This window comes from Triturus cristatus, chromosome 5_2 (genome assembly GCF_964204655.1).
Source record: "Triturus cristatus chromosome 5_2, aTriCri1.1, whole genome shotgun sequence".
NCBI lineage: Eukaryota > Metazoa > Chordata > Amphibia > Caudata > Salamandridae > Triturus > Triturus cristatus.
The window spans coordinates 338,710,489-338,738,103 of NC_140588.1; the positions used below are offsets into that span (position 1 = coordinate 338,710,489).

Consider the following 27,615-nt stretch of genomic DNA (forward strand, 5'->3'; position numbering starts at 1 on the left):
AAGTTACTCCCAAGATGGCGCCCGGGCAGTAGCTTACTTGCGAAGCTCCGCCGTGCTGATCTTTAACCAGCAGACCTGGCTGCTCCGGGATGCCGGTTTCAGCTGTCGGAAGCACCCCGGAGCCCGACGGTCTTGTTGGTGGCAGAAGTAATGGCCTGGGAGCGGCTTGGAAGGGACAGACTGAAAGCTCCCTGCCTTATACCAAAATGGCGGCAAGAGGCGTTGCAGGAATCGGAAGATCGCAATGATGCTACCTGATGAGTGGTGATCCCAGACTGCGGCTGTAGAGGGACGCCGCCGGGAGACTTGATCCATCCTCTGCCTCCCGCGCCTACAACGAGTTGGAACTCAGATGAAGACACATCTCCCCCTCATTCCACCTCCAGGAGTGTGGGATACTAGGGTGACCGCGTCTGGACTGCAACATTAGCTGACTGCTATATGCTGATCACCAGGCCATACCGGTGAGTGCTCGACACCGATTGTAGCTGAGGGGAGGGGGGCACTGACTGTCTCTCACACTGTGGCCCAGTGCTCCTGCACCCCCCCCCCCTTCACCTACTAATGTCCCGTTTGGAGACTACGCCTGAGAGACTGTATTACCTGCACTGGGGTGCTCGGGGAAGGAGATTAAGGCTTTCCCATTGCAATATAAGCTCAACAAATAGCCTATGCCCCCACCAGCGATCTCTCCCTTCGACATCTGGGAGCTCTGAGACCCCCGCTCCTGGTGGAGGCAAGGAGGCTTTAACTGCGGCCTCCCTCTTTCTGGGTTGCGACATCTGTGAGAAGTTGGCCCGGCTTATGCGGTCCACAAGTTATAGTGGGCACCCTGCACCAGTCCAAACAACCCTTACTGATGATAGGTTTAAAGACAACCTTTATTGAAAGCTATCCTAGTAGTAGCTATGAAGAGCAGCCCTCAGGCTAAGTAATGAAGGAGTGTAAAGCAGCTTGGTTTACCAGATCATAACCTCACCTATACTACTCGCACTTTAACCTCTACAGACGGCTCTGGAATCTCTAGCCCACACTTCCTTTTAGGGTGCCTGCCCCCTGTCCCACTTAGTCACCATGTCATACACCACATCAGCCCACTCCAACCCCACCTCTGTGAACCACTTAAAACCACACGGCCTGAACTCCTTCGCGATCAGCTTCCCCCCTAACCTCTCACCCAAAGCAAAAACAACCTTTAAACAAAAACGGATCAGACAACATCCTGAAACACTATCCGTGGACATCTATCACTGCGCCTCCAAAGGTCAAGTAAAAATGGATCTCATCTTCCACGCGGAAAGACCCGAAACATGGAACTCCATCCTCAGATCGCAACTCAATATCTCTAAAATGACTAATACGGCCCATAGCTGCAAACTGACTTTCTCAGCCCCTAACCTCACTAGGCGAAATGGGAACACCACTGCAACCATCTACTCCAATGGCACAGTCCTGATACAGGCCAACAATGAAAACCTAGAAATCTTTGATGCTCTCTTCCCATCCCTCCGGATTTCCCCCCCCACGTACTCCTTCCCTGCCCACCCATCCTCCTCTCCCTGAAGAACCGTACCCACCAACAGAACTCACCCACCATCCCGGTGCACCCTAGTAATAACACCTGCCTCCCGCCGTGAGACACCACCTCCAACACTACCAGAGAAAACAAAACCCCTCCACCCCCCTCCGGCAACCTCCCTCTCCCGATCCTCGCCCTCCTTCCCTCCCAACCCACTTCGAACAACCTCAACACACAGTACGAGACTCCCAACCCCCTCCCCATTCCCTCATGCAATTTAACATCCACGCCACAACATGGCCCCCGCATCCCCGCACCACCAACCCCGCCTAGATCCCACATGGACACCTCACCCACTAAAGGGCAACCTAACAACGTTAGGCTCTCCCTCCCCCCGGTTTAACTTTCCCACACAGAACACCCACACTGACATAGAGACTGGGCAGCTGCTCACTATGCTTGAAAGCCAAATTACCACCATAATCCAGGGTCTTAGTGAAATCCTTACCAAACTCGCCGCACCCACAAAGCCTCACCATTATCCTTCCCTCCACTCTCTCTCTCAACAGAGACCTCCGAAGGGCTCCCCATCCGGAAGGGTTCTCTACCCCCCTCTCTCAGCAGACACTGACACCGAAAATAACTAGAGATGTCACGTCTGCGAGTGAAGAGGCAGCTCTCGCTTCTTCATACGACAATCTTATTACTGCCACCCCCCAATTCAAAATACAGGTGATCACAGGACTGAGAAGAGAACAGGCCCCTCCGAAATCCCCTAGACCCCCAGCCACACGCACTATCATCCCCACGGTCCCCCGAACAATAAAACACACAACAGAGACGTCCCCCACAAACTGCATGCTCATAAACTGCAGGTCAGCCACCAAGCATGCCACAGAGCTAGCGGAATCCATCCTCACCCACGACATAGACATAGCATTCATCATTGAGACATGGCTAAATGACTCCTCATTTCCAATCATGGATACTCTATTCAAAATCCTGGAAAAATGCGTCCTCCAACAACTGACGCAGCACATGGATAACATCAACCTTCTTGACCCCCACCAATCGGGTTTCAGAAAAGGCTACAGCACCGAGACCGCGATCCTTAACATCACAGACCACATCCACAAATCCCTCAATACTGACCAATGCTGCCTCCTCATCCTCCTAGACCTATCGGCAGCCTTTGACCCGGTTGATCACCAATTTCTCATCAATGCTTTACAAGAAAGGGTAGGAGCTGATTAGGTGGTCCTACGCTGGTTCTCTTCCTTCTTACACTGCCACTCACAAAGGATAAAAATAAAAAACTTTACCTCACACCTACACCCTGTCAACAGGGGCGTCCCCCAAGGTTCAGTGCTCTCACCTCAACTGTTCAACATATACATGGAACCCCTCACCACCCTACTCAAAAATGCTAACGTCCCTTTCCACCTCTATGCAGATGACACCCAAATCTATCTTGAAACCTCCTCCATTGATGACATTCACAGACTAAATGTCACTCTAAAAGAAATCCAACATTGGCTGTCGCTTAACCACTTAAAACTCAACCAAGACAAAACTGAAATACTCCTCATCTCCAAAAAAGAGGAGAACCCTCATATTTCAGATTGGCTAAAAGCTTAAGATGCTCTTAACGGCAAACACACCCTGACCCACTCTGTTAAATCATTAGGAATTACCCTACACTTAAATCTCGACATGGCCAATCACATCAAGAACTCTTCAAAGAGTGCCTTCGTCAACCTGAAGATCCTTAACAACATAAAACCATTCATCCCAACAAACGACCTCAAACAAGCCACCCAATCACTGGTGCTATCCAGACTTGACTATGGGACTGCCACCCTCACTGGTAAAACAAAATCTCACCTAGCCCCACTCAAAGCTACTCTCAACGAAGCATCTAGAATGGTCCCTAGAATCAGGAAATACGATCACATCTAACCAGCATTCAGAGAACTAAAATGGCTCCCAATTGAACTGCGTGCCAGATACAGAACTGCCTGCCTCACACATAAAGCCCTGCACACAGGAAAACCTGAGTAGTTGGCTGCCAAACTCAAGAGGGCTGGTCAGACACGGAACCTCCGGAGCTCCAGCACCCTTCTACTCATCCCCATGAAAACACACAAACATAAAACTGCTGCACGGTCCTTTGCCAGAAACGCACCCAAAATCTGGAATGCCATCCTCACTAAAAAAAGCAAAAAAACTTAAAGTCCTTTTCCTCAACCGCTCCCTCCCGAATGGATTGCCGCCATCAAAACGCTATCCCCTGCTCGTCGTCTCTTCCTGGCATTTGGCGATGCAGCGCGCGCAACGAAGTTCGTTTTATTAATTTTTTTTGTAACTTACCTGAACTCGGCCGTATACCGCTTTTTGCAACCCCTCACCCTGCCCCTCCTTTGCGCCACGTCACCGCCCCGGTAAAACGCCCTACACGGGCCGTCACTGATATATGATTATGGAGATGCATGGCTCTCTGAGGAATAAACCCAGAGGTTTCATCAACTTTCTGAAGAACCACAGAGTTGAAAATAGCCTGATATAAAAAGAGGAGAACTGGTGACTGAAATTGAAAACATTTGATGATGAATAGGAATTGTGAGGTCTGTGTCTTTGAGGTTGAGACATACCAGCCAGAAAACTATTTCTCTCCTGGGTTCACTATAGTTTCCATTTTGAAATGCCTGCATAAACAAATACCATAAAATCTCTTCTATTGATGACAGGACAAATGTTTTAGTTTTGCTGCTAAACTAGGAAAAACGTGCTCATGAAATCATGAGTATGACGTACGAGCTGGTCTACTCCAAATGGATGAAGAAGAGCGTGTACTTCTAGAGAGACCAGCATCTTTCCGTTGGTAAGAATAACACAGATTAGGTGGAAATGATTTCTATGAAATGTTGTAAAAATTTGATGTGAAAGTATTGGACTGTTTGAAAGTCCTGGGGTTTTGATGTGAAAATAAGCCAGTTGTAAAGGAAGTTAACTATTCTGCCTCCCAGTGAAAGGTATAACAAAGCAGAAAAGCAGTGCTGAGTTTTAACCAGGGAAACAAAGTTGAGATGTACTTTCCTAATTTCTTTCTAAGGTTATGGAAGAAAGAAAAGCTGGGCCAAAGGGACAGTGCCTTGAAACAATAGTTTAAGTTTCAGATCCAGTTTTTTAATGAGCCATTTTCTGCTTTCAGTGGAATTACCATTCAGGTACCAGCTTCTAGACTTTTGGCTGTGATGACAGCATACCATTTTTAAATGAATAGTGCCATTTAGGTCCTTCTTCCCTGATTCTGATAACAAGTAAAGTAGCCCCCCGGCCTCACTCAGTAAAGTTCCACTGAAGTGCTACAACCGGGTTATTGTGCTCTTATCCTATGTGCTTGTATTGCAAGCCTTGAGAGAATAGGCTAACTATATGGCAGATTAGAGAACTGATTGTTTCTGATCAAGTATATAAATGTGCAACAGAGTTCCTAGTGGAACCAGTGGCAGCTGCTACTTAACGGGATGGCAAGTCGGGATGAAAAAATCACTTATCTGCTGGCCAGCCGCCACCTCTTGCTCCTCTTTGGTTGACTCCAGAAGCAGGAAGCACACAGGCTCCCAGACTCCCCTAGCCAATCACTGCAGTGCTGTCATCAGCATGACAGCAGCGTTGTGACTGGCCTGAGTGCCGTGGTTTGGCACTCAGACAGGGACTGGGAGCCTGTGCATGTTTTCCACTCAGGCTGTGCTATACAGCCAGGTGGAGAACATGCTAAGTGTGCATGACTGTCTGTCTGGCCCACGACCGCCAGCCAAACCATCATGTGCACTTAATAGAGTGCCCACCACTCCTCCCCCTGCTCCTGTGACCTAAAATGTAAACCAACTGAACAGGACGGAAAAATAAAATGATAATAACATTGCGCTATTATCATTTTATTTTTCCTTTTTGAACTGCTCACAGAGTAGTGGGGCGGAGCTCCTCCGCCTTAGCGGAGGAGGCGCCGCTGAGTGGAACAATCATAACTGGAGTAAAGAACAATTACATTCAAACTCAAGCAATCAAATGATAGTAGCTAAATGAGTGGACCCACTTATAAATCTTTCAAAGAGTATTGTATTTATAATTTGGTACATATATAGTCAGTGCTCGTGTGATCACACAGTGAGTGAAAGATAAATGGTCAATGGTGTGTATAAAAGAGCAAACGATCAAACATGTCAATAATTTCTGTAGTAGGTGCAATTATTCCACTTCAAATAATACAGTAACCTAATACAATTTAGGAACTATTATGTTCCACTTGTCGGAATTGTCCGACCAAGGGCATTATAAGAGTTGAAAATGTCCTCTCAAAGAATTAGCTTACCAAAAGGCGGGCTGCAAGCTGTCGGCTGAGTGTGCCATAAGCCACACCTCCCCTTCACATTCAGGACGTTGTGTGCACGGCCGTGACGGCCGCTGGTGAGTTCACAAGCGGGAGCCTGTGAGGCTGCGGCGCTCGTTACAATCTTTCCAGAGCTGCAGTGCAGGGGAAGCCTTACCGTACCTTCCAGGTTGGCAGACAGAAGAAAAGTGGGTGCCCTCTGTGGGAAACTGCATTTATGCCGCAGGACAGCTGACAGGGAGCCTTAACTCTGATCAAGTTCCTGGCTCTTTGTCTTCGGCCAGGTGGGCTGCTCCATCTTGTTCTGCGACCGGAAAGGAATGCTGAGGAAGCACTAAGAAATCCTGGGATGGGCAGGACTACTTCCTAGAATCGAGCAAGTCAACGGCTTACGAGACTTGTTTTATGCACCATCAGGGACCACCAGGTTTCTCGCCAGGGAGTAAGTGCACGTGCTCTGCTGCTTGTTTCTGCATAGGGCTTTCGTACTACCTGGTAGAGGGCCACTGTGGGGGTTCTATGCGTAAAAGTTCTCCCTTTTATTTTTTAAACTCATGTAAACCTTGCAAGGGCAGCAATAAAAACCTCATGGAATTTTCAACATGCAAAAGTTTTCTAAAAATGCTGCCACAACCCATCTTGATTCTCCAGTCTTGGTACAGAGGGTCAAAAAACATGTAGGGCAAGCAGCAGCCTGGGCAAATCGTGCCGCGTCCTCAAGGAAAGACCTTGTATTTCCCACAGAAAATCTGGAGAGGGCCACCACAGAGCCCTCTCAGAAAGACTATCAGGGGGGGGCCTTAGGACTTTGGACACGAGTATTAGCCCTGTCCTTGCTGTTTCTGCCGGGGGCCCTCAACTGCACAAATATCTGAGGAATCAGAGACGATTAATTCCATGGGTGATGTTGAGGCCGTGAAATCTAAGGAACTTAAAAATACCCTCTATTCTTCAAAGCCAAATCTGGATTAACGTCTGTCTTAGAGATGCCATAGAGTGTCCTACGAACAGCTGGACAGTCTCCTGGCTCAATTGAGGGTATGTCTCTCAGTGGTGACAGTAATGCCTTTTTACAACTTCCACCACAGTTTCTGCCGTCTCCCTCACACAGCCTCTCTGGATTACTCGCCCCTGAAAACACAGGGCAGACAGTACCTGATAACACTGTAACATTTGCAATCTGGGTCTGGATCAACTCATGAACACTCCTATCAGGACAATAGATCCTTTACTTTGCAATGAGATGCTAACAGCCTGCTCAACTTAATTCTGGAGGAGATTAGGGAGCTCAAAGCTTCTCAATCTATGGAAATTGCTGCCATAAACACCCGGCTTCCTAAAATTGAAGATAGCATGGCCCGGGTTCCGGCGCAACTTAATGAGGCAAAAACTAGGATATCGCATCTTGAGGACCAAGTCTCTATTATGAATGACAAGGTTGCCGCCTATTAGAGCCAAAAATCCGCAATGCAATATAAATTTGAGGAACTGGAGAATCATTCTTGACGCTCTAATCTCCATATCCTCAGTATTCCCGAAGGCCTTGAGAGGCAGCAGACACTACAATGGGTCAACTCGTTCGTTAAAAAAAATGTCTTACCGGAATATAGGGGCGATTGTACTCTTACAAGGGCCCATCGCGTGCCTGCATATATATGTGCTTGTATTGCAAGCCTTGAGAGAATAGGCTTACTATATGGCAGATTAGAGAACTGATTGTTTCTGATCAAGTATATAAATGTGCGACAGAGATCGTAGCAGAACCAGTGGCAGCTGCTACTTAACGGGGTGGCGAGGGGGATGAAGTTAATCAAAACATCACTTAACTGCTGGCCAGCCGCCACCTCTCGTTCCTCTTTGGTCGACTCCAGAAGCTGGAAGCACACAGGCTCCCAGACTCCCCTAGCCAATCACTGCAGTGCTGTCACCAGCATGACAGCAGCATTGTGATTGGTCTGAGTGCCGTGGCTTGGCGCTCAGACAGGGACTGGGAGCCTGTGCATGTTGTCCACTCAGGCTGTGCAATAAAGCCAGCTGGAGAACATGCTCAGGGTTCATGACTGTCTGTCTGGCCCAAGACGGCCAGCCAAACCATCATGTGCACTTAATAGAGTGCCCACCACTCCTCCCCCTGCTCCTGTGACCGAAAATGTAAACCAACTGAGATAGGACGGAAAAATAAATTGATAATAACATTGCGTTATTATCATTTTATTTTTCCTTTTTGAACTGCTCACAGAGCAGTGGGGCGGAGCTCCTCTGCCTTAGCGGAGGAGCTGCCGCTGAGTGGAACAATCATAACTGGAGTAAAGAACAATTACATTCAAACTCAGGAAATCAAATGATAGTAGCTAAAAGAGTGGACCCACTTATAAATCTTTCAAAGAGTATTGTATTTATAATTTGGTACATATATAGTCAGTGCTCGTGTGTTCACACAGTGACTGAAAGATAAATGGTGCAATGGCATGTATAAAAGACCAAACGATAATGAAACATGTAAATAATTTCTGTAGTAGGTGCAATTATTCCACTTAAATAAATACAGTAACCTAATAAAATTTAGCAACTATTATGTTCCACTTGTGTCGGAATTGTCCGACCAAGGGCATTATAAGAGTTGAATTCGTCCTCCCAAAGAATTAGCTTACCAAAAGGCGGGATGCAAGCTGTCGGCTGAGTGCGCCGTAAGCCACACCTCCCCTTCACTTTCAGGACATTGTGCGCACGGCCGTGATGGCCGCTGCTGAGTTCACGTGCGGGAGCCTGTAAGGCTGCGGCGCTCGCTATGATCTTTCCGGGGTTGCAGTGCGGGGGAAGCCTTACCGTACCTTCCAGGTTGGCAGACATAAGGAAAGTGGGCGCCCTCTGTGGGAAACTGCATTTATGCCGCAGGACAGCTGGCAGGGAGCCTAAACACTGATCGAGTTCCTGGCTCTTCGTCTTCGGCCAGCTGGGCTGCTCCATCTTGTTCTGCGACCGGAAAGGAATGCTGAGGAAGCACTAAGAAATCCCAGGATGGGCAGGACTACTCCCTAGAATCAAAGCAAGTCAACGGCTTATGAGACTTGTTTTTTGCATCTTCAGGGACGACCAGGTTTCTCTCCAGGGGGTAAGTGCACGTGCTCTGCTGCCTGTTTCTGCACAGGGCTTTCTTACTACCTGGTAGAGGGCCGCTGGGAGGGTTCTATGCGTAAAAGTTCTCCCTCTTATTTTTTTAAACTCCTGTGAACCTTGCAAGGGCAGCAATAGAAACCTCTTGGAATTTTCAACATGCAAAAGTTTTCTAAAAATACTGCCGCAACCCATCTTCATTCTCCAGTCTTGGTCCAGAGGGTCACTAAATGTGTAGGGCAAGCAGCAGCCTGGGCAAATCGAGCCGGGTCCTCAAGGAAAGACCTTGTATTTCCCACAGAAAATTTGGAGATGGCCACCACAGAGCCCTTTCAGAAAGACTATCAGGGGGGGCCTCAGACGATTTGGACATGAGTATTAGCCCCGTCCTTGCTGTTTCTGCTGGGGGGGCCCTCAACTGCACAAATATTTGAGGAATCAGAGACGATTACTTCCATGGGTGATGTTGAGGCAGGGGAATCTAAGGAACTTAAAAAATACCCTTTATTCTTGAAAGCCAAATCTGGATTAACGTCTGGCGTAGAGATGCCATAGAGTGTCCTAGGAACAGCTGGACAGTCTCCTGGCTCAATTGAGGGTATGTCTCTCAGTGGAGACAGTAATGCCTTTTTACATCTTCCACCACAGTCCCTGTGGTCTCCCTCACACAGCCTATCTGGATTACTCGCCCCTGAAAACACAGGGCAGATAGTATCTGATAACACTGTAACATTTGCAGTCTGGATCAACTCAGGAACACTCCTCTCAGGACAATAGATCCTTTAGTTTGCAATGGGATGCTAAGAGCCTGCTCAACTTAATTCTGGAGATTAGGGAGTTCAAAGCCAGGGCCGTTTCTAGGTGTTTTGCCGCCCTAGGCGATAATTGAAAAATGCCGCCCCCTCCCTTTTACTACCATCACTCTCTCCCCCTGTCATCCAGGCTAGAAGAATTAATGCATTAGATATAAAAGAACTTGTATTCCACATTAAACAAAAAACACATCAAACATTAAATAACTAAATAAGCACTGTTCATGATATTTTATTTTGTTTTTAACTTTCTCTCTTCTAACTTCAATGGTGTTTTGGGTTCTTTCTCTTAATCCAATGATACCTTCCTTGCCTTTATTTTAGCAAAGTCTTTAACAAGATCTCTAATGTCAAGCTGGTAAGCCATGTCTTTTTCTACTGAAATTGTGGCTAGTCCTATAAGTCTCTCTTAGCTCATGGAACTGCGCAGATAGGTTTTTATTAATTTGAGTTTTGAGAAACTCCTCTCCGCACTTGCCACTGATATCCGTAAAGTCAAAAGGATTTGAAGAGCTACGAACAAATTAGGAAAACCATTTTCTAACTTGTTTTGGTACAGATAGTTCAGCACATATTCAGGTTTTGCATTTTTTTGTATTCGATGACTTATTCTTGAAAGTTCAGAGCAGAGAGCTGCCACGTCAATGTCCTTTAGAAAAGATATGGTTTCTCCAGGTCTATGCTGGGTTAGAGCTTTTTCCAATTTGATACACAAATACATGAGTTCTTTTGAAGTTTTCATCTTGAGGTCACTTATATTGTACAGAAAAACAAATAATCTTGCAATTTCATTCAACTGTGTGAATCGTTCTTTTATAGAACTAATTGCCGTGTCCAAGATTGCAAAATAGTAATTTACTCTGAACTTCTCTTTGGGGTCAGCGATGGGTTCATCTTCTGATTCGTAAGCAAACAATTTCCTTTTCCTCCTTCTTATCTCTGGCTGAAAAATTGGCTCAATATTGATTTCTTCAGCTAGCTCTCGAGCATCAACCTAAACTCGCTCAAATTCCATGTCACTCCTCATGTTTTTTAACTACTCCTCTGTATTTTACAGCTCATTTACTGTTTTCTCAATAGTAAAGTGCTTCTCTTGCAGTAGTTTACTGGTCAAATTGATTTGAAATAATATACTGTGCCATGTTACAACTGCCACAACAAACTTAAATGAAGATATGCAGTTCAGAAGACCTTCAGCTTCAACCTTAGTCATGGTACCAGAAGAGCCTTTGAGACTTGAATCTTCAATAATTTCAAACAATGCATCATACACATGTGGTAACTGGTACCTGACGGGGGTTAAGGCATCGATCCTGCTTGACCACCAAGTATCACTCAGAGGTTTTATAGTCAAAGATGGTATATGGTGTTTCAGTGTAAACAATCGACAAGGAGACGCAGCAAAGAATACATACAATCTTTGTATAACATCAAAAAAGGCTGTTGCTTCAGTGCAACACGAAGCAGCATCATTTACCACGAGGTTCAGGGTGTGGGAACTGCAGGAGACATAGAAGGCACACGGGTTAATGCCCAGAATCTTCTTCTGCAGACCTATTTCCTTCATATTGCTCCCGTTATCAAAACCCTGACCTCGTAGGTCTTCAATTGACAATGACAAGCTTTTGAGCTGATTTCTCAGAACATGACTCATCAATGCACCTGTGGTTTTGGTTAGTGGGACAAATCCCAAAAAGTGTTCTTTTATGTGCACAAGGCTGCTTTCTTGGAATTCTTCATCTGAAGACTGAAACGACTCTGTTCCTGAAGATTGCACAATGTCCACAAATCTTATGATCATGGTCATTTGTTCCGTGCGGCTGATATCTGGTGTGCAATCAAGAATGATTAAAAAATACTTTGCCTTTTTAACCAATGAAATAATTTTCTCTTTGATACCATTTGATAGCACTTGGATCAGTTCATTTTGAATACTGTTGCCTAAATAGTGAGCATGTCTTCTACCCTTATTTTGTATTCTCCTGAGATGTTAATTCATAATAGGATCAAACATGGCGAGCAATTCGACAATTTTAAGAAAATTGCCATTATCATGAGCATGAAGTTTATCACTGCTGCCATGGAAGGCCAAATTTTGTGCACCCAGAACTCTTACAAGAGATATTACACGCTCTAAGAGCTGATGCCAGTACTTTTCTTCTTCTTTAAGCCTTTTTGTATTAGCACTATCTATAGTTGCGTCTTGTTTTAGACTTGTATACAGGCCCTTCCAGTTATGGAAGTTGGTAATATGTTCAACACTATTTTCGTGTGAAGACAGAATTGCTGATATGTTACACCAATTGTTGCATCCATTCTGAGTGAGACTTGTACTTGAACTTGAATTTCCGCCAAATACGTTGCAACAAAAACAGAAAATCTTATCGGTTGATACAGAATACTGGAAGTATTCAGGGTAAACTTCTTCTCCATTTGGAAGTTTTCTTTTATAATGTACAGCTGAAAACTTCCTTTTTTTCTCATCTAAAGGAAATTTTTTGCTCACTTGTTTTGGCCCATTTTCAACCAAAAGAGTTCTTAATTTGTCTCTACTTATTGGCAAGTCTTCCCAGGAAGCAGGATCTGAATAATCTATTTTAACGCTTTCTTCAGTTATTTTCGGGCGTTTACTTTGATCACCATCTTAATTTTCAAGGTTATCCTTTGCAGTATCCACTACAACGTGTTCTTCTTGCTCTCGGCTGTTAACTTCTATGTCCTTGTCTGGTAGGCCTATATCGTCATCGTTTTCTGAGGTTGAAGTTGATGCCCAAGCAACTTCAAGAGAACTCTTTAGAGGACGTAGAAATTTTTCAATAGACCTGTTCAATTTGGGTAGTTCTATTTCTCTAGCCGCTTTTCTTTTTCTGTACTGTGCACCTGAAAGTTTTTTCCTGTCTGCCTTTCTATTCTAGCTGAAAAAATATAGGGAAATAATAATTCTGAATATTGTATATAATAATTCTGTATATTGCATTAGAAAATTGTAACATAATTTCCCCAAAACTTTATGAAGCCAGTAACATTAATGAAAACGATTTTCGTGAATCTATTTTAAGATCAATTTAATGATTTCAGCACGCTACTCCGAGACCCATAGATGATTAGTGTTGAATTAGTGTAGTGAAATATGAAAGTAATTTAAGTGGTGGATAGGTTAGTCAGTTATTTGGATTCGGAAGGATAGAAGAGGAAAAAAGGTTTGTATTTATATAGCACTTGTTTCCCCTGATGTTTTCCCAGGTCTAATTTGGCCAGAGGTGAAACGCATATTTGTTCAGTGCTCACAAACCACTACTACGACTCACTTGCCAAGGCCCATTTTCCGATGGCCAAGAAACAGGCTATGGTAGTCCCACTCCTCAAGAAACCTTATTTGCCTCCTTAGGTTCCCAGTAACTATAATCCGATCTCCTCACTTCCCCTTCAATTCTTAAGTTCTAGAAAAACTGCCCCCTCTACTTTTAGAGGCTATTTCAGCTATATGTTCCCTCTCATGTCCTCAGTTATGCTTCTCACCATCTACTTTGGCTCCCTGCAATTCAGAAAACCCAGATAGGCGCACGCTCTTCCATTGCTACCTGGTAGCCAAAAACACTGGAATACTCTCCCACCTTCCCTTAGGCGCAGCACTAACCTTCACTCCTTCCGTAAATCCTTGAAAAAGTTTCTCTCTTCAGTTTCATGAGTCTATTTTTTACTTATTTGAGCGGTCTGTTTTTCAGTTTTTCTCTGCAGCGCTAGGACACCCTTTGGGTAATCGTGAGCATTCCTAAACCAAGAGGGTTCAACCTCAAAATCATCCACTGTCAAGAAATATGGTAGTACCTAGCATAACAATTCATAGATAAAGCAAAATATATGGCAAGATAGCTTGATGCCAAAATCAAGAAGGACTAATCCCAAACTATTATGCAACAGCCAACAGAGAATACGCGTTCAAACCCCTAAATCCAGAAAATCAGTTGTCTCTCCAATTTCCACCTTTTGCCCTTTTCTCCAGTATTTCACACTAGGTTTTAGTATGCCCTCCTAAAAAACTGGGCCTCAGTTTCAATAGGCCCAGTAACTGCCATCACTAGACCCGCAGGAATGCACCGGCCAATCAAAATTATGGCCTGAATGGGAGAACTATTACAGAAGACCTGCACAAGAGCCACTGACTGTCAAAATCAGTTTTTTGGAAGTGCAAACACCAGAGCAACCTCATAAAATAGTGGGTCATTTCTGAAACAACAATACTGATCACCCAATGTAAGATGCGCGGACTGCAAATTACTTTTTTTCAATCCCAGCAGGGCTCCTCAGATGTAATTAGGCAGGAAGGCAGGTCTAAGCAGCTTAAGGTCTTCCTGCCATTACATAAACACTAAAGTTTAGATACATTTAAGTAGGGGGCAGCATAGGATGCAAACATCTATGAGCAATACATTTGATTAACGTGTTTAATTCTGTTATCTAAGTGTCAGCTGTCCTGGATGAAGGATTTTTTTTAACAAGGTGTTATATAATGAGTAAGTCATTTCATTTTGTTTAATACATATATTATAATGACTGCAGTAACACAAACTTGTAGACACAACCCTCCAGGCATACGGCTGTAGAAAACAGAACCTAAAGCATCCCTCAACCACCGCGCCGGATAAAAACATGGGCTGCTAATTCCCTAAAAGGGAGGCGGCGGTGGCGCCGCCTTTGCAAGAGGATTAGACCAATAAGTGGCCTGACTTGCACATACGCTTTGACACATAACGGACGCACTTTCCTTTTCTCCATGTGAAAGACTTCCCCCCCATCATCCATCCCCACTCAAACATGAAGTCACTTAGAGACCACTTCCCCCCACACCAATGGGCATTCTCCCCTCCCCCTTTTAACTTGGGTCCAAGCCACTGGGATGACCCCAGTTGAAACTCTTCCCTAAAACCTTTAAGCAGGCAGCAGTATACGACCGTTGATGCACATCTGCAATAATCGGTAATAACTTATGTGTACTCTCGAACATCAGGCATGCCAAGCTTTGCCTCTCATGGCGCCGGCGGTACCACTTCATAATCCCGCCCGATTACAAGTGTAAAACCTGGGCTCCACCCATCCATCCGATCCTCACATTTCACCAACAGCATCTGCCATGACACATCACAAAAATAACCCCGCCCCCACGATAAGTAATATGGAGGATGCCATCTATCTCCAGGTCATAGGACACTTAGCCACACCTGACCCTTTCTATTAAACTACGAACTAAATATATTATACAGAGAACCTTACCCACAGGGATCGAGATGTCTATTCTACCTGAAAACTGTTATCTTATGACTCCTACATAATTTGACTTTCCACAGAAGCCTGGTATAATTGATGGTGTCGTGACTTGATTCCACACCGACCCCTCCATCAGCTCCTCAACCAACCCACTAGCTCAAATGCACAACCAGCAGGAACCACGGCCACCGCTCCACCAAAACACTTCACGTAAGTCCCTGCACCAACTCCTTAAGGGCCTCTGACAAATAGCATCCTGCTTTGGGTCTGTCCCAGGGGCACATCCAATACCCCAACCTCTTCCTCCCAACTTGGTGCCCTAGGTTCAACAAACGTGAGGGTCAAAACTCCCCCGAAAACCAACTCTCCTCATCCGGGCCACCACTCCAAACCACAAGCCACTAACGCGAAGCATCCACATCCCTCCCTGTACCCTTTACAATGAGTGACACACATTCAAATGATGGATATAGACGTGCAATGAATGATCGACCTTCTATTGTGTAAAACCTTGGCTCCACCCATCCATCCGATCCTCACATTTCACCAACAGCATCTGCCATGACACATCACTAAAATAACCCCGCCCCCACGATAAGTAATATGGAGGATGCCATCTATCTCCAGGTCATAGGACACTTAGCCACACCTGACCCTTTCTATTAAACTACGAACTAAATATATTATACAGAGAACCTTACCCACAGGGATCGAGATGTCTATTCTACCTGAAAACTGTTATCTTATGACTCCTACATAATTTGACTTTCCACAGAAGCCTGGTATAATTGATGGTGTCGTGACTTGATTCCACACCGACCCCTCCATCAGCTCCTCAACCAACCCACTAGCTCAAATGCACAACCAGCAGGAACCACGGCCACCGCTCCACCAAAACACTTCACGTAAGTCCCTGCACCAACTCCTTAAGGGCCTCTGACAAATAGCATCCTGCTTTGGGTCTGTCCCAGGGGCACATCCAATACCCCAACTTCTTCCTCCCAACTTGGTGCCCTAGGTTCAACAAACGTGAGGGTCAAAACTCCCCCGAAAACCAACTCTCCTCATCCGGGCCACCCCTCCAAACCACAAGCCACTAACGCGAAGCACCCACGTCCCTCCCTGTACCCTTTACAATGAGTGACACACATTCAAATGATGGATATAGACGTGCAATGAATGATCGACCTTCTATTAGTTCACATGTGATCCCATTAAAAGAGATGGTCTTCAAGTGAGTGAGAAAGTCTTTTGGTGAGTGAGATGGCCTTCTAGTGATTTAGATGGCCTCCCTTTGAAAGAGACAACTGACAACCTTCATGTGAGTGAGATGGACCACACATTATTAAAATAGGCTTCTATTAAAGAAGAAGACCTTCCATTGAGTGAGATGCATGTGTTGAGCAGTAGTAGTCCTTTTAAGCAGTGTGACATTCTTTAATAGGATTTTCTCACTCTGAGTTAAACATACTACCAGTGATTGAAATGCCTATCCCTTGAGACCGCTTGCCAACGAGGCATGGGAAGTCAGCGAGAGACGTGATCTTCACCTTGGTCACGGTGGTTTATAATGGTTTGGTTCTGTTAGGACAATTCAGATCAAGTGTATGTTTTACAGTCCTGCCAAGTATCACGCATCAGGCGTTAGACTAATGCATTTCAGAGTGGTGCTCCGCATAACCGCACTGAAATGCATTGTCACGCATATTTGCATGATATGATTGCTGTCACTAAAGCCTGCAAACCTGTATGTAGTAGCAGGCAGCGCGCTGCCTGTGGCTGTGCGCGCTGCTCCCTCAGGCTTGGGACTCTCTGTGGTACTTTGCAGGATTGCCAGCAGCTGAGAGATAAGGCCGCGCTGTCAGTACTACAATGTATTATACTTATTCAATTAGGTTTCCCGGGTGCCATGCTGCCTGCGCAGCTTTGAGTCACTTGACGCAGCTCCAAGACAGACTGACATCACGTGACGCTGTGAGGGGACGTCACGCCCTGTCTCCTGCAAGACAGTGCGCCGTGGGGTCCAGGAGTATGAAGCCAGCAGCAGCTCAGTGATTTGCGGGTGACGCTACCAGCCACAACCATTATGGTGCTCCCGGCTCTGCTCACATCAGTCTATAGTGCTGTTTCCAGCAGTGCTGAGTGTAGTGCTAGCACAGGCTGGACTTCCCGCAGACTATTCAGTATTGCTGAGGCCGATCGGGAGAATGCAGTGTAGGGCGTGATGACCTATGACCGACCGACCGTCACGCGTCTGGTTGTTTGCAGCAGCTGCCAGGAGAGGACTCGAACAAGCTGCCTGAATTCACGGGCACCGGCGGCAAACCGAAAATGATTGCCGTGGAAGGTGGCACGAGGCAGCCCTTAGCATGCTGCAGAGTCAATGGCCGAGGCCAGACACACTGCGCTACGGCTGCTTGGCTGAGGGTCAGATCACCAAGAACAGAGTTAATAAAGTAAGTTTTGCCACCCCCATCCGAGTATCTGTAAAAGTACTAGATTAGTGCCCTTCAATTTCGGGTACTGTGCAGTACGTTTAAAATCTTCTTAGTGTTTCTCGTTGCTGAAATTAGTGCATTTTCTGATATTTATGTGCTTCCCTCATCTTTATGTTGCTTGCCAGAAAGTGTCACTCATAGTCCCTGAAACGTCACTCATAATTTCACAGAAATTATGCAAATGTCATATCACACATAGCATTAACAAGAAATCAGCCATCCCAGGTATAGAATGATGTCTAATGATCTCTGCAATTAGTGTAATCCTAATATCTTAACTCTATACAATAGGCCTATGTGTAGGGTATACATACAGATGATGTCTATTACCATTGTTGAGTGCAGAGAGGGACCGTGACTCTTGAGAAGTGAAGCCTTGACTCATCCATTATTTAATATATTTTATTGTAGTGCCTTTTACAGCAAAAGCGCTACACAGCACACATATGGAATAAAAGGATCGAGTAAAAATAAGCACAAAGATGCTATCAAAACTATATAACTATATTAGCAGCTCATCAAAACGAGGCAGAATGATGATAGAAATGTGCATTCAATAGTGGGGCTGAAGAACAAGGAGGTAAGAAAGAGGTAAATCAAGTGAAGCAGCAGATCGAAGGGCACAAGGTTAGTGTGTAAAGGGACCAAAGAATACCAACAAGAAGCAAGATAATGCACACCTTGTGTTTACAAGCAAAAACAAGGAAGCCTTGGTCAACGGGATGGTAGGATCCTGTGAATCTTAGCCTAATATTGAGAAATGATTGAGTGACACAGTATTTGTAGACTTAAAATGTTCACAGCTTGTAGATTATTAAGTATTTAAATATTTTAAAATAACTATGATCTACCTGCCTGCCGCAGCCGACCCAGATCCCCCCCCGGCCTCCCCCGGTACCTGATAGGCAGGTCTGCAGGCTGCAGAGGGAACTCTCTACTCTATTTCTGCCTCCTGCCGGCCGCGCGCGCACAGCCTCCGCCTGTGGCGCCGAACGTGACGTCAAGTCACGTCAACAGTGGAATTGAAGGCGCTACGTTAGCCTCAAGGGAACTACACTGGGAATGCGCTCGAGAATGTCATGGATGCAAGGGTGCTGCGATCAAGGATCGCAGCTAATTTTTGATGATTGATAGATATGGGGAGAAAGCACACCTGCCCAGCCTCGACCAAGCTAACTAATTCCGGCTGATTAATGCGTTACTGCATTTGAACTTCAACTCGGTCTCGGGCACGCACCTGCTTTATTTACATCTGTAAGTGCTTCCTGATGGTTGAGGTTTAATTTTTTGCCACGGCCTGCCTAGTGGTAGAAAAGGCCCTGCTCCAAGCCTCTCAATCTATGGAAATTGCTGCTATAAATGCCCGGCTTACTAAAATTGAAGATAAGTATGGCTGGTTCCGGAGCGACTTAATGAGGCAGAAACTAGGATATCGCAACTGGAGGACCAAGTCTCTATTATGAATGACAAGGTTGGGCCTATCAGAGCCAAAAATCCGCAATGCAGTATAAATTTGAGGAACTGGAGAATCATTCTAGACGCTCTAATCTCCTTATCCTCAGTATTCCAGAAGGCCTTAAGAGGTAGCAGACACTACAATGGGTCGACTTGTTCAAATCCTTACCAGAATATAATGGGGATTGGACTCTTACAAGGGCCCATCGCGTGACTGCATATATTCCTCCCAATGCAAAATTTCCGCGGACAGTCCTTGTTCATTTTGGCAATTATAGGGTCAAGGAACAAATCCTATCCAAGGCAGTGAAGCAGCGAAAGTTCCCCTCTTCGGATGTATCATCATGTCATATTTTCCCTGCTATGTCTGCCTCTGCAGCCAAAATAAGGAAAGAATTTGTTAAAATGTTTCATTTATTTAAAGAACAGGGGGCACAGGCAATGATCGCACAACAAAGTAAATGAAAAGTGCTTGTAAAAGTTAGATTTCATGTATTCTGCAATGTCCCCGAAGCTCAGGAACTACTGCAACAAATTTCTTCTAACAAGTCCTAATTTCTTAGTTCAGGGCTCTTAGGTATTTGCTGTGACTAGTGGTATATTCTTTCTTGTCTGTTTTTTCTTCCTTTGTGAACTTGTTTTTTAGACAGCTTTTTTGGATTTCTTTTTTTCTCCTTGTTTTCTTCTCTTCCCTTTTATTTCATGTCCTGGGTAAAGGGGTGTGGGGTAGGTAGGCCGATAGCATCTGGCACAAGGTCAGGGTGCCAGTTTTGGGGAGCGGGGTAAGCCTGTCAGGCGTGAGCAGGGATGCTGGACTGCTCACTGCGACATTAGGGGGTTTGATGGAATGGGAAGCAAAGGGGAAAAAGAGATCCATGTTTAAAAATCGAGAATCATCCGAACCCTATTCCCAAATCTATACCCTGGGAGGGCAAGTGTGGTATTAATGATAGATCTTGGGGGGCTCCGCAGCAAAGCTCAGCTTACTTTTGCTTCCCCTCAAAGACCAAATAGTGCAGCGTACTAAAAGATAAAAAGGAAATCCTAAAGGTGGACTCTTTTAATGTCAACGGCCTCAATAATAAAAAGAAAATGCTGGCTATTGAATCATGGATTAAGACGGAAAACCCAGTTGTTATTTTAATTCAAGAGACCCATATTCGAGATGGGAAGTTAGCCGATTTCTCTATGTTTAGATCCTGGGCAGCATATTGGGGCTTCTCCTCTTCTTCAGAAACACATCCCGGCATGGCAATCTTTTTGGGTAAAAAATTTCAAGCAGAGGTGGTAAATTTTGTAAGTGATCAGAGAGGAAGGTGATGTTGGGTGGCCTGTAAGCTGGGGAATAGATACCTAACTTTTGCTAGTATTTATGCAACAGTAGAGGATGATGCTGTCCCATACAAAGAACTTTTTCAATCCTTAATACAAATTCCCGGTGAAGTTATCATAGGGGGGATTTTAATTTTCTAGAGAACCCAAAAATTGATTCCTCAGTCACTTCCAAAAAGCAATTAAAACCTAAAACGTTTAAAATTATTCAAAATTATAGTAAGACTCTGGATATAATCGACCCCTGGAGGGTAGCATTTCTGACTAAAGTCGTATATACCTGTTTTTCGGGCATTTTTCGCACTTCCTCACATATTGATTTTTTTCTTATATCCAAGACCTTGAACTTTAGTCAGCAAAGAATCCTTCCGAACGGATTTTCGGATCATGCCATGATTATTTTAGAGATTGAGTTAGGCAAAATCTCGGTTCATTCTGAGAGATGGACTCTAAATAGGCAATACCTATTGGAAGAAAGTTGGGTGCTACTCTGTAAAACAGAGATAAAGGAATTTCTCGCAAATAATAATGAGACAGCTCCTCCCCATATTGTCTGGGACTCCGTTAAGGCATATATTTGTGGTTTGGCTATAAGTAGGGACGCTGAAAGTTTTAGAAAGGAAAAAGAAAAAAAGCAAATCCTAGAACAGAAGGTTCAGAGTTGCTAGGATATCCTACATAGAAGCCCCTCGGCTCCCAACCAACAAACAAATTGACCAGGCTCTTAGCGAGGCCTATTATTTAAAATCTGAAACCTCTAGTTGTAATTATAGGCAAAAGGTATATGAAGAGAGTAAATATACCGGAGGTTTCTCTCATGGCAGGCTCAGGAGCAGGCCGCAAGTAACCGGATTAGCATATTGAGATGTCCGGTAACTGGTAACCGAAGTGAAGACCCGGCTAATATAGGGAACGTATGTTGCAACATTACAGGCGTATTTTGGTCAACAACAATCAATCGATAATACATCCCTGGAAATGTTCCTTCGGGAACAGGATATTCCGGTACTCTCTGAGACCGATATAATTAATGTGAAGCACCCCTTCTCTAAAGAAGAACTGGGGGATGTTATAAAAAACCTCCCAAATGGTAAAGCCTGTGGACCGGATGGTTATCCGGCGGAGTTTTTTAAAACATTATATGAGGCTGTTTTCGAATATTTTTTGCTGATCGCTAATTCAATCCTGGAGGGAGGCCAGATACCAGTCTCATTCCAAAAAGGGAATGTAGTTAGCTTTTTAAAAAAGGGAAAAGACAGCGAAGACCCTAATTCATATCGCCCAATCACACTTTTGAACTCTGATTATAGGATTATCAATAAACTTTTAGCCAACAGATTTAATGCAATAGCTTTGAACTTGATCCATTCAGATCAGAATGGTTTTATAGCAGGGAGACAGCTTGGGACTAACACACATTATTTAGCAGAAGCACTGGATTATTTCAAGACTAAGAAAATACCAGCCTTGGTCTTTCTGTTGGCTGCCGAGAAGGTGTTCAACCTCGTGGTCTGGGAGACCTTATTTCATATCCTTTCTAGGTTTGGTATACCTCCCCAGATCATGGGGTTGATTCAGAGAATGTATCACAAAGCAGAAGCCAATATTATTGTCAACGCCTTCGAGGTAGGACAAATTAGTGTTAAACGTGGGACCAGACAAGGTTGTCCACTGTCCCCCGTTTTATTCGCTTTTTTTTATTGTGTCTTTGGCCATTGCCATCTGAGATAATGCAGATATTTGTCCCCCTCTACCTACTATGGGGAAACTAAAATTATATGCTGACAATATTATGCTCATTATCCATTGCAATAAGGGAGGTTCAAGCAAACAATGTTGAGGTCTTTCAGCAGTTTAAATCATTTGGCGGGTATAAAATGAATAAAAAGAAAACAGAAATAATCCAGTGCGGATGCAATCCCGATGTTCTACACACCGATATTTTGTCATGTGCAAATTCTAAACCAAAAAGATACTTGGGGGTTGATTTTTCATCACGAATCTCTGACCTGTACGACTTAAATTTTGCCCCGCTTCTGCTAAAAGTACAGGAATTACTGCACCGTTGAAATTCCCTCCTGTTAACTATCATGGGGAGCGTCTCACAGATCAAGATGTCTGTTCTCCCGTTGTTTAACTTTTTATTCTCGGCAATTCCATGTGTTTAACAGCACCTTTCTTTGCTAAATTAGAGTCCTTGTTTATATCTTTCCTTTGGGGAAAGAAACCCCCCTGAATTGCACTAAGCACTTTATATGAGGAGTTGAAGAATGGTGGGTTAGCCCTCCCCAATCTCAGGGATTATTATTTTGCATACCTTGCACAATATATCTCCAGGTTTAGGTCAGAATTGTATACAAGACTATTCGTAAACTGAATTTAATCTGCAAAGAGCACCAGATACGCTGTCCATTAAAAATCATGAAATCACCCAAAATAGTGCGCTATAAGTGTATGCAGTGGTTCTATTGTAAACGTCAGAACTTCTGTAGAAGATACACAATTCCAATAATCAATACCTCAACCCCTCGATCCGAACTCACTTCAGTATTTGGGATTAGAGAATTGACTGAAATTAATCAAAAATGGGCATAGGCTGGCTTTCGGAAAAAATCTCAGATTTTATAACGATAGATAGATGGCTAAATATTTCCGAAATGCATGAGCTAATTCCGAATGATTTTCTTCTTCTCGGGTCCTATAATATCCTAATCAAGTTCTTTAGTAATCTGGATCTGATACAGTTTAATGAACATAACAATCTGGTGCACATACTATTCATAGAAATCGCAGTGAGGAAACCTGTGGAGTGGAATTTTTTTTAACCCCTATCAAAGGTTTGGATCTCGCTCAGAAAGCAATAATAAAATGGGAAAAACACGAAGAATTGGATGTCACTGTGAGTATGGGGTCCGAAATAAATAAACCTAATTTCAGTACGCTACGGGGAGCTAACTGGCACTGGATACTATTCTTTAGTAAATGATTCTATACAGAACCCCACATTTTTTATCCAAGGTCTATCCTAGCCAAGCTAGTCAGTGTTTTCGCTGCTCAAATTACCCGACAGCCAATTCGATGCATATCATATCACAGTGCCCTTTAAATCAGGGGTTCTGGAACAATATTTTTCGCCATCTGAAGGCTGAATGTCTAATTAAATTGGAATCTAACAATTGGCTGAAAATCCTGGGCTATGATCCCTCTCTACGCCTATCTGATAAGATGGTTAAACTATTATATATTGCAATGGCAGTTGCCCATTCACTCCTGCTTCAAAGATGCCGATCAGGCCTGGTACCGACAAAATATGAGTGGGTTCGGAAATTGACGCAGGTTAGAAAAAGAGCTCTTATTTGCACTGCGAAATGGGGGGATTATGAAGTTTGAAAAAGTCTGGCAAGGCTTATTTCGACTAAATTCCAAATACGAGCTTAAATTCTAAAGGTACTTCTAATATGCTGAGATTTTATCTGATGTTTCATGTGTTGACATATTTGATTATCCTATTGCACTTTATTGCACTATAGACATTTATTTTATTGCACTTTATGGCACTATAGTCACTTTAGCTCATTTTTAACTGGCAGTCGATGTGGTGTCGATGTTGTGTTAGTATGACGAAACATTATCCAGTGCCACACATGTCGATATTTTTGTACAGTCTACTGTACCTATTGCACTTTAGACACCTTAGCGCACTCTTTCAGATTGTGATGAGTGTAAAAGCCGATTGGTTTCCAAATAGGCCGACAACTTTTGATTAAAATGCTTTTCAAGGATTTTATCAAACAGTGGCAACAACAAAATGGGCCGATAGTTAACTCAGTTTGTCATATCCACGTTCAGTTTCCTAAGTAAAGGTATCACCATCGTATGTTTTCAAGTCTTAGGAACTGAACCCTCAAATAAAAAAGAATTGAGAAGATTTATTGAGATTGGAGAGAGCAAGAAACACATTTTGCTCAAAATGGCAGGTGGCAGAGGGTCTAACAGTGAACCCAACTTAGTAGTGTCCAAAACAGATAGAAAAGTAATGTTCTCAATAGGGGAAACTGTCCCTAAAGAGCAAAGAGATGGAGCAGGAGAGATAGCCCTGGATTTCCCATCTTGAGTGGAAGGAAAAGAAGCATGAATATTGGCCACTCTTTTGCAAAAATTGCCTGCTAAATCATCACACTGTTTTTTGCTGAAGTGACAGATGTGGAGAGATAGTAGCAGCATCTCTCAATGATTTGGCAATCTGAAAAAGTACCTTAGGAGAATTCTGAGAATTCATAGATTCAGTAGGGGTGGGAGTGTCGGGACAACATTCACAGAAGGAATCAAGGCACTCTTTTGTAAGACTTTTGTCATAGAAAGTTCAATTGCTTGAGAAAAGGATTTTATTATGGAAGCCTTTTGCTCCTCTTCCACATGCTCTTAAACCATGTAAGAATCAGCCTTCTGGACTGAAGCGGTAAACAATATAGAGTCTATAATCACAGTATGTTACGTGCAAAAGCACTTTAAATAGAGTGAAAGCAGTTCCTCTAACTCTCTGGTATCTGACCACAAGGTGGGTTAATGTCCCCTTTAAAGATAGCAAGTCAAGTTCTGTAAGAAAAAGAATTCTCAAGTGTGACAAAGTATTTCCATCCGCTGGGTTGCATTGCCTATAGTGAGCCCCTGAAGTAGTGTAGGGTGTGTAAAAGGAAGGGATATCAACATGCTGATGTTAAATAGCAGAGACGTTTCTTCTGTGAGCGTACATCTATGCTGAAGATACAAGTGCCTGTTGGGAAATGGAAGTTCCTGCACACTCAGAGCTGCAGAGAAGAGAGCAGTTGCCACGGGTGAGTAAGCATGGTGATAGGAGGGCTGAGAGGAAAGTAAGAAACAGATGTCGCAGAATAGATGCCCAAAGGAGCAAAGTGACTTGGGCAGCGGCACATACATCCAAGCATGAAAAAAATATCACAAAGTGAGATACCGAGGCATCTTTTGTGAGGCATTTGAAATGAACATATGACGTTACAACGCAAACAATTACAACGCATACCATTACAAGACATAATACTTTAAGGGCAACAGTAGGGCAAGTGTTGGATAGTGTAGGGGTGAAAATTACTATTCCCACTCTAGTGAGTGCAACAGTAGGGAAAGTGTTGGCTAGTGTAGGGTAAAAATTACTATTCCAGTGTACCCCAAAACCCACACCCACCATAAAACTAAAAGATCTCCATTACTTACCTGATAATGCATTATAATGGCATGCGTTGTAATGGTATGCGTTGTAATGGCACGGGTTGTAGTGACATGCATTGTAATGGCAGGCGTTGTAATGGCATGGGATGTGAAGGCGGTTGCGTTGTAACAGTCGCCTTGTAAAGGTAATGCGTTGTAATGACTTTGTTGTAATGGATGTTTCCCATTTGCAATACTGTAAGAGAAAGTAAAAGAAACTGTAACTTATCTTGGCTGTGAGCAGCAAAAAAAGAGGCCTCACTGCTCCCAGCATAACATTATATATTGGATGTATTCGAAATGGAATTGGTTATTGTAATCACTTAACTGGTTGGAACACAGGGCCATGGTGACCTGTAGGGCCTCCTTTACGAGGCCCCTTGCAGCACCAGATCAACACTTTTTTGATGTTCCTATAGATACGGCGCATTCCTGCCATTTTCTTTTGACGTAGGGCAGCTCAGCAAGATTCCTTGCGGCGCTGCCCTACGTCAAACCCTTATAAATGAGGCCTGTAGTGTTTTGTTTCTCTTTTCTTTAAATCTTGAGTGCTCAAATATAACAAAGCAAAGCTGGAAGCTTGCAATCGGCCTCCCTAGCTCTCATCTGTTGTTTGATTGTCCCCTACTTTCTCCACTTATTTCATATGTATAAACATTGCTGTGTTTTGTTACATTTTAACATCAGTGTATACTTACCTTTCTCCTGATGTGTCTTAATTTGTAGAAGTGATCAGACATGAGAATGTCACAAATTAAGTGCTGTAAATTAATAAATGTGTGCAAACGTTTCTTCTTTCCTTCTTTTATGGCTGCAGCTTGAACATCAACTAACCAAGGAGAAACTGGAAGGTTGGACTCGGTCAGATAAAATGGGGAACGAAGAGGTAGAAGTGTCCCTGCCCAAGTTCCGGCTGGAAGAGAGCTACGACATGCGTGAAACTCTGAGCAGCATGGGAATGAGCGATGCCTTCAGCCAGGGAAAGGCTGATCTTACAGGAATGTCCAGCACAAATGACCTGTACTTGTCCAAAGTGTTCCATAAGGCTTTTGTAGAGGTGAACGAGGAGGGCACTGAGGCTGCGGCTGCCACTGCCGCAACCGTGGTTTTGAAAATGGCCAAGAGTGTCAAGTTTGAGGCAGACCACCCTTTCGTCTTTTTTATTAAGCATAACAAGACCGGAAGCATCCTCTTCTATGGCAGATTCTCCTCTCCATAGAGCAAGCTTCTACTTGCCCCAGAGTCTGTAAAGCATGAGGGCCCTTTAAAGAGATACATTTTCTACAACTTTCATAGCAGAACAAAGAATAGACAAAACTGGTACGTGTGTATTCTATATAAGTTCACCTAATACCTTCAGACATATTATTTAGTATGGTATGAAGCATTATGTAAAATAAATTTTGTCTGTGAATCAACTTTGCAAGTTTTCAGTCTTATTACTGCATCAACCCAGCCCCCTTATTTATTTACTCAAGCTTTCATGAAACCCTCATCCTCGAGGGTCCCCATCTCACAGGGCTGTTATTTTCATAATTTGGAGGGGACAATGCGGTCTTGCTCCCCAAGCCTCAAAGAGGCGGCAGGGACCCCATCACAGAGAGCCGTTAATTTAAAAAAGTTAAGAAGTGTGCGCAAGGCCAGCTTTAGCACTCGTGGCGCCCGGTGCGACAATCATTTTTGGCGCCCCCACCCCCATGACCTCCTCCTCAAATTCTATTACTACCACCGGGCAAAAGTGCCCCTCATCTCTCCAATTATAAATGATTGCTAAACACAACGCCCCCCTGAGGTCAGCGCCCCCCTCCACAGATCAGCGCCCAGTGCGGCCGCACCTGTCACACTGCCCTAAAGCAGGCCCTGAGTGTGCGGTCCCCCACCCTAAACAGATGATCGACCCTGGGACCATATCCCTTGGGGCCTGATAGGTTCCAGTGTCCCAGGGAGCCCAACCCCCAGGACACTGTAGTTCTCTGTCAGGGAGAGTGCAGGCTTACCCTG

At 44.2% G+C, this 27,615-nt stretch overlaps 1 protein-coding gene across 1 annotated transcript in view; it reads left to right on the forward strand.

Moving 5' to 3' along the window:
- The window catches only part of LOC146822957 (serpin B10-like), a 273,400-nt gene extending 246,368 nt beyond the window's left edge, over positions 1–27,032 (forward strand). Inside the window, exon 8 of the mRNA XM_085607115.1 lies at positions 26,432–27,032. Within this exon, the coding sequence (XP_085463241.1) occupies positions 26,432–26,833 (402 nt within the window). The 3' untranslated portion in view covers positions 26,834–27,032. The remainder of the gene's footprint in view (positions 1–26,431) is intronic.
- The last annotated feature ends 583 nt before the right edge of the window (positions 27,033–27,615 follow it).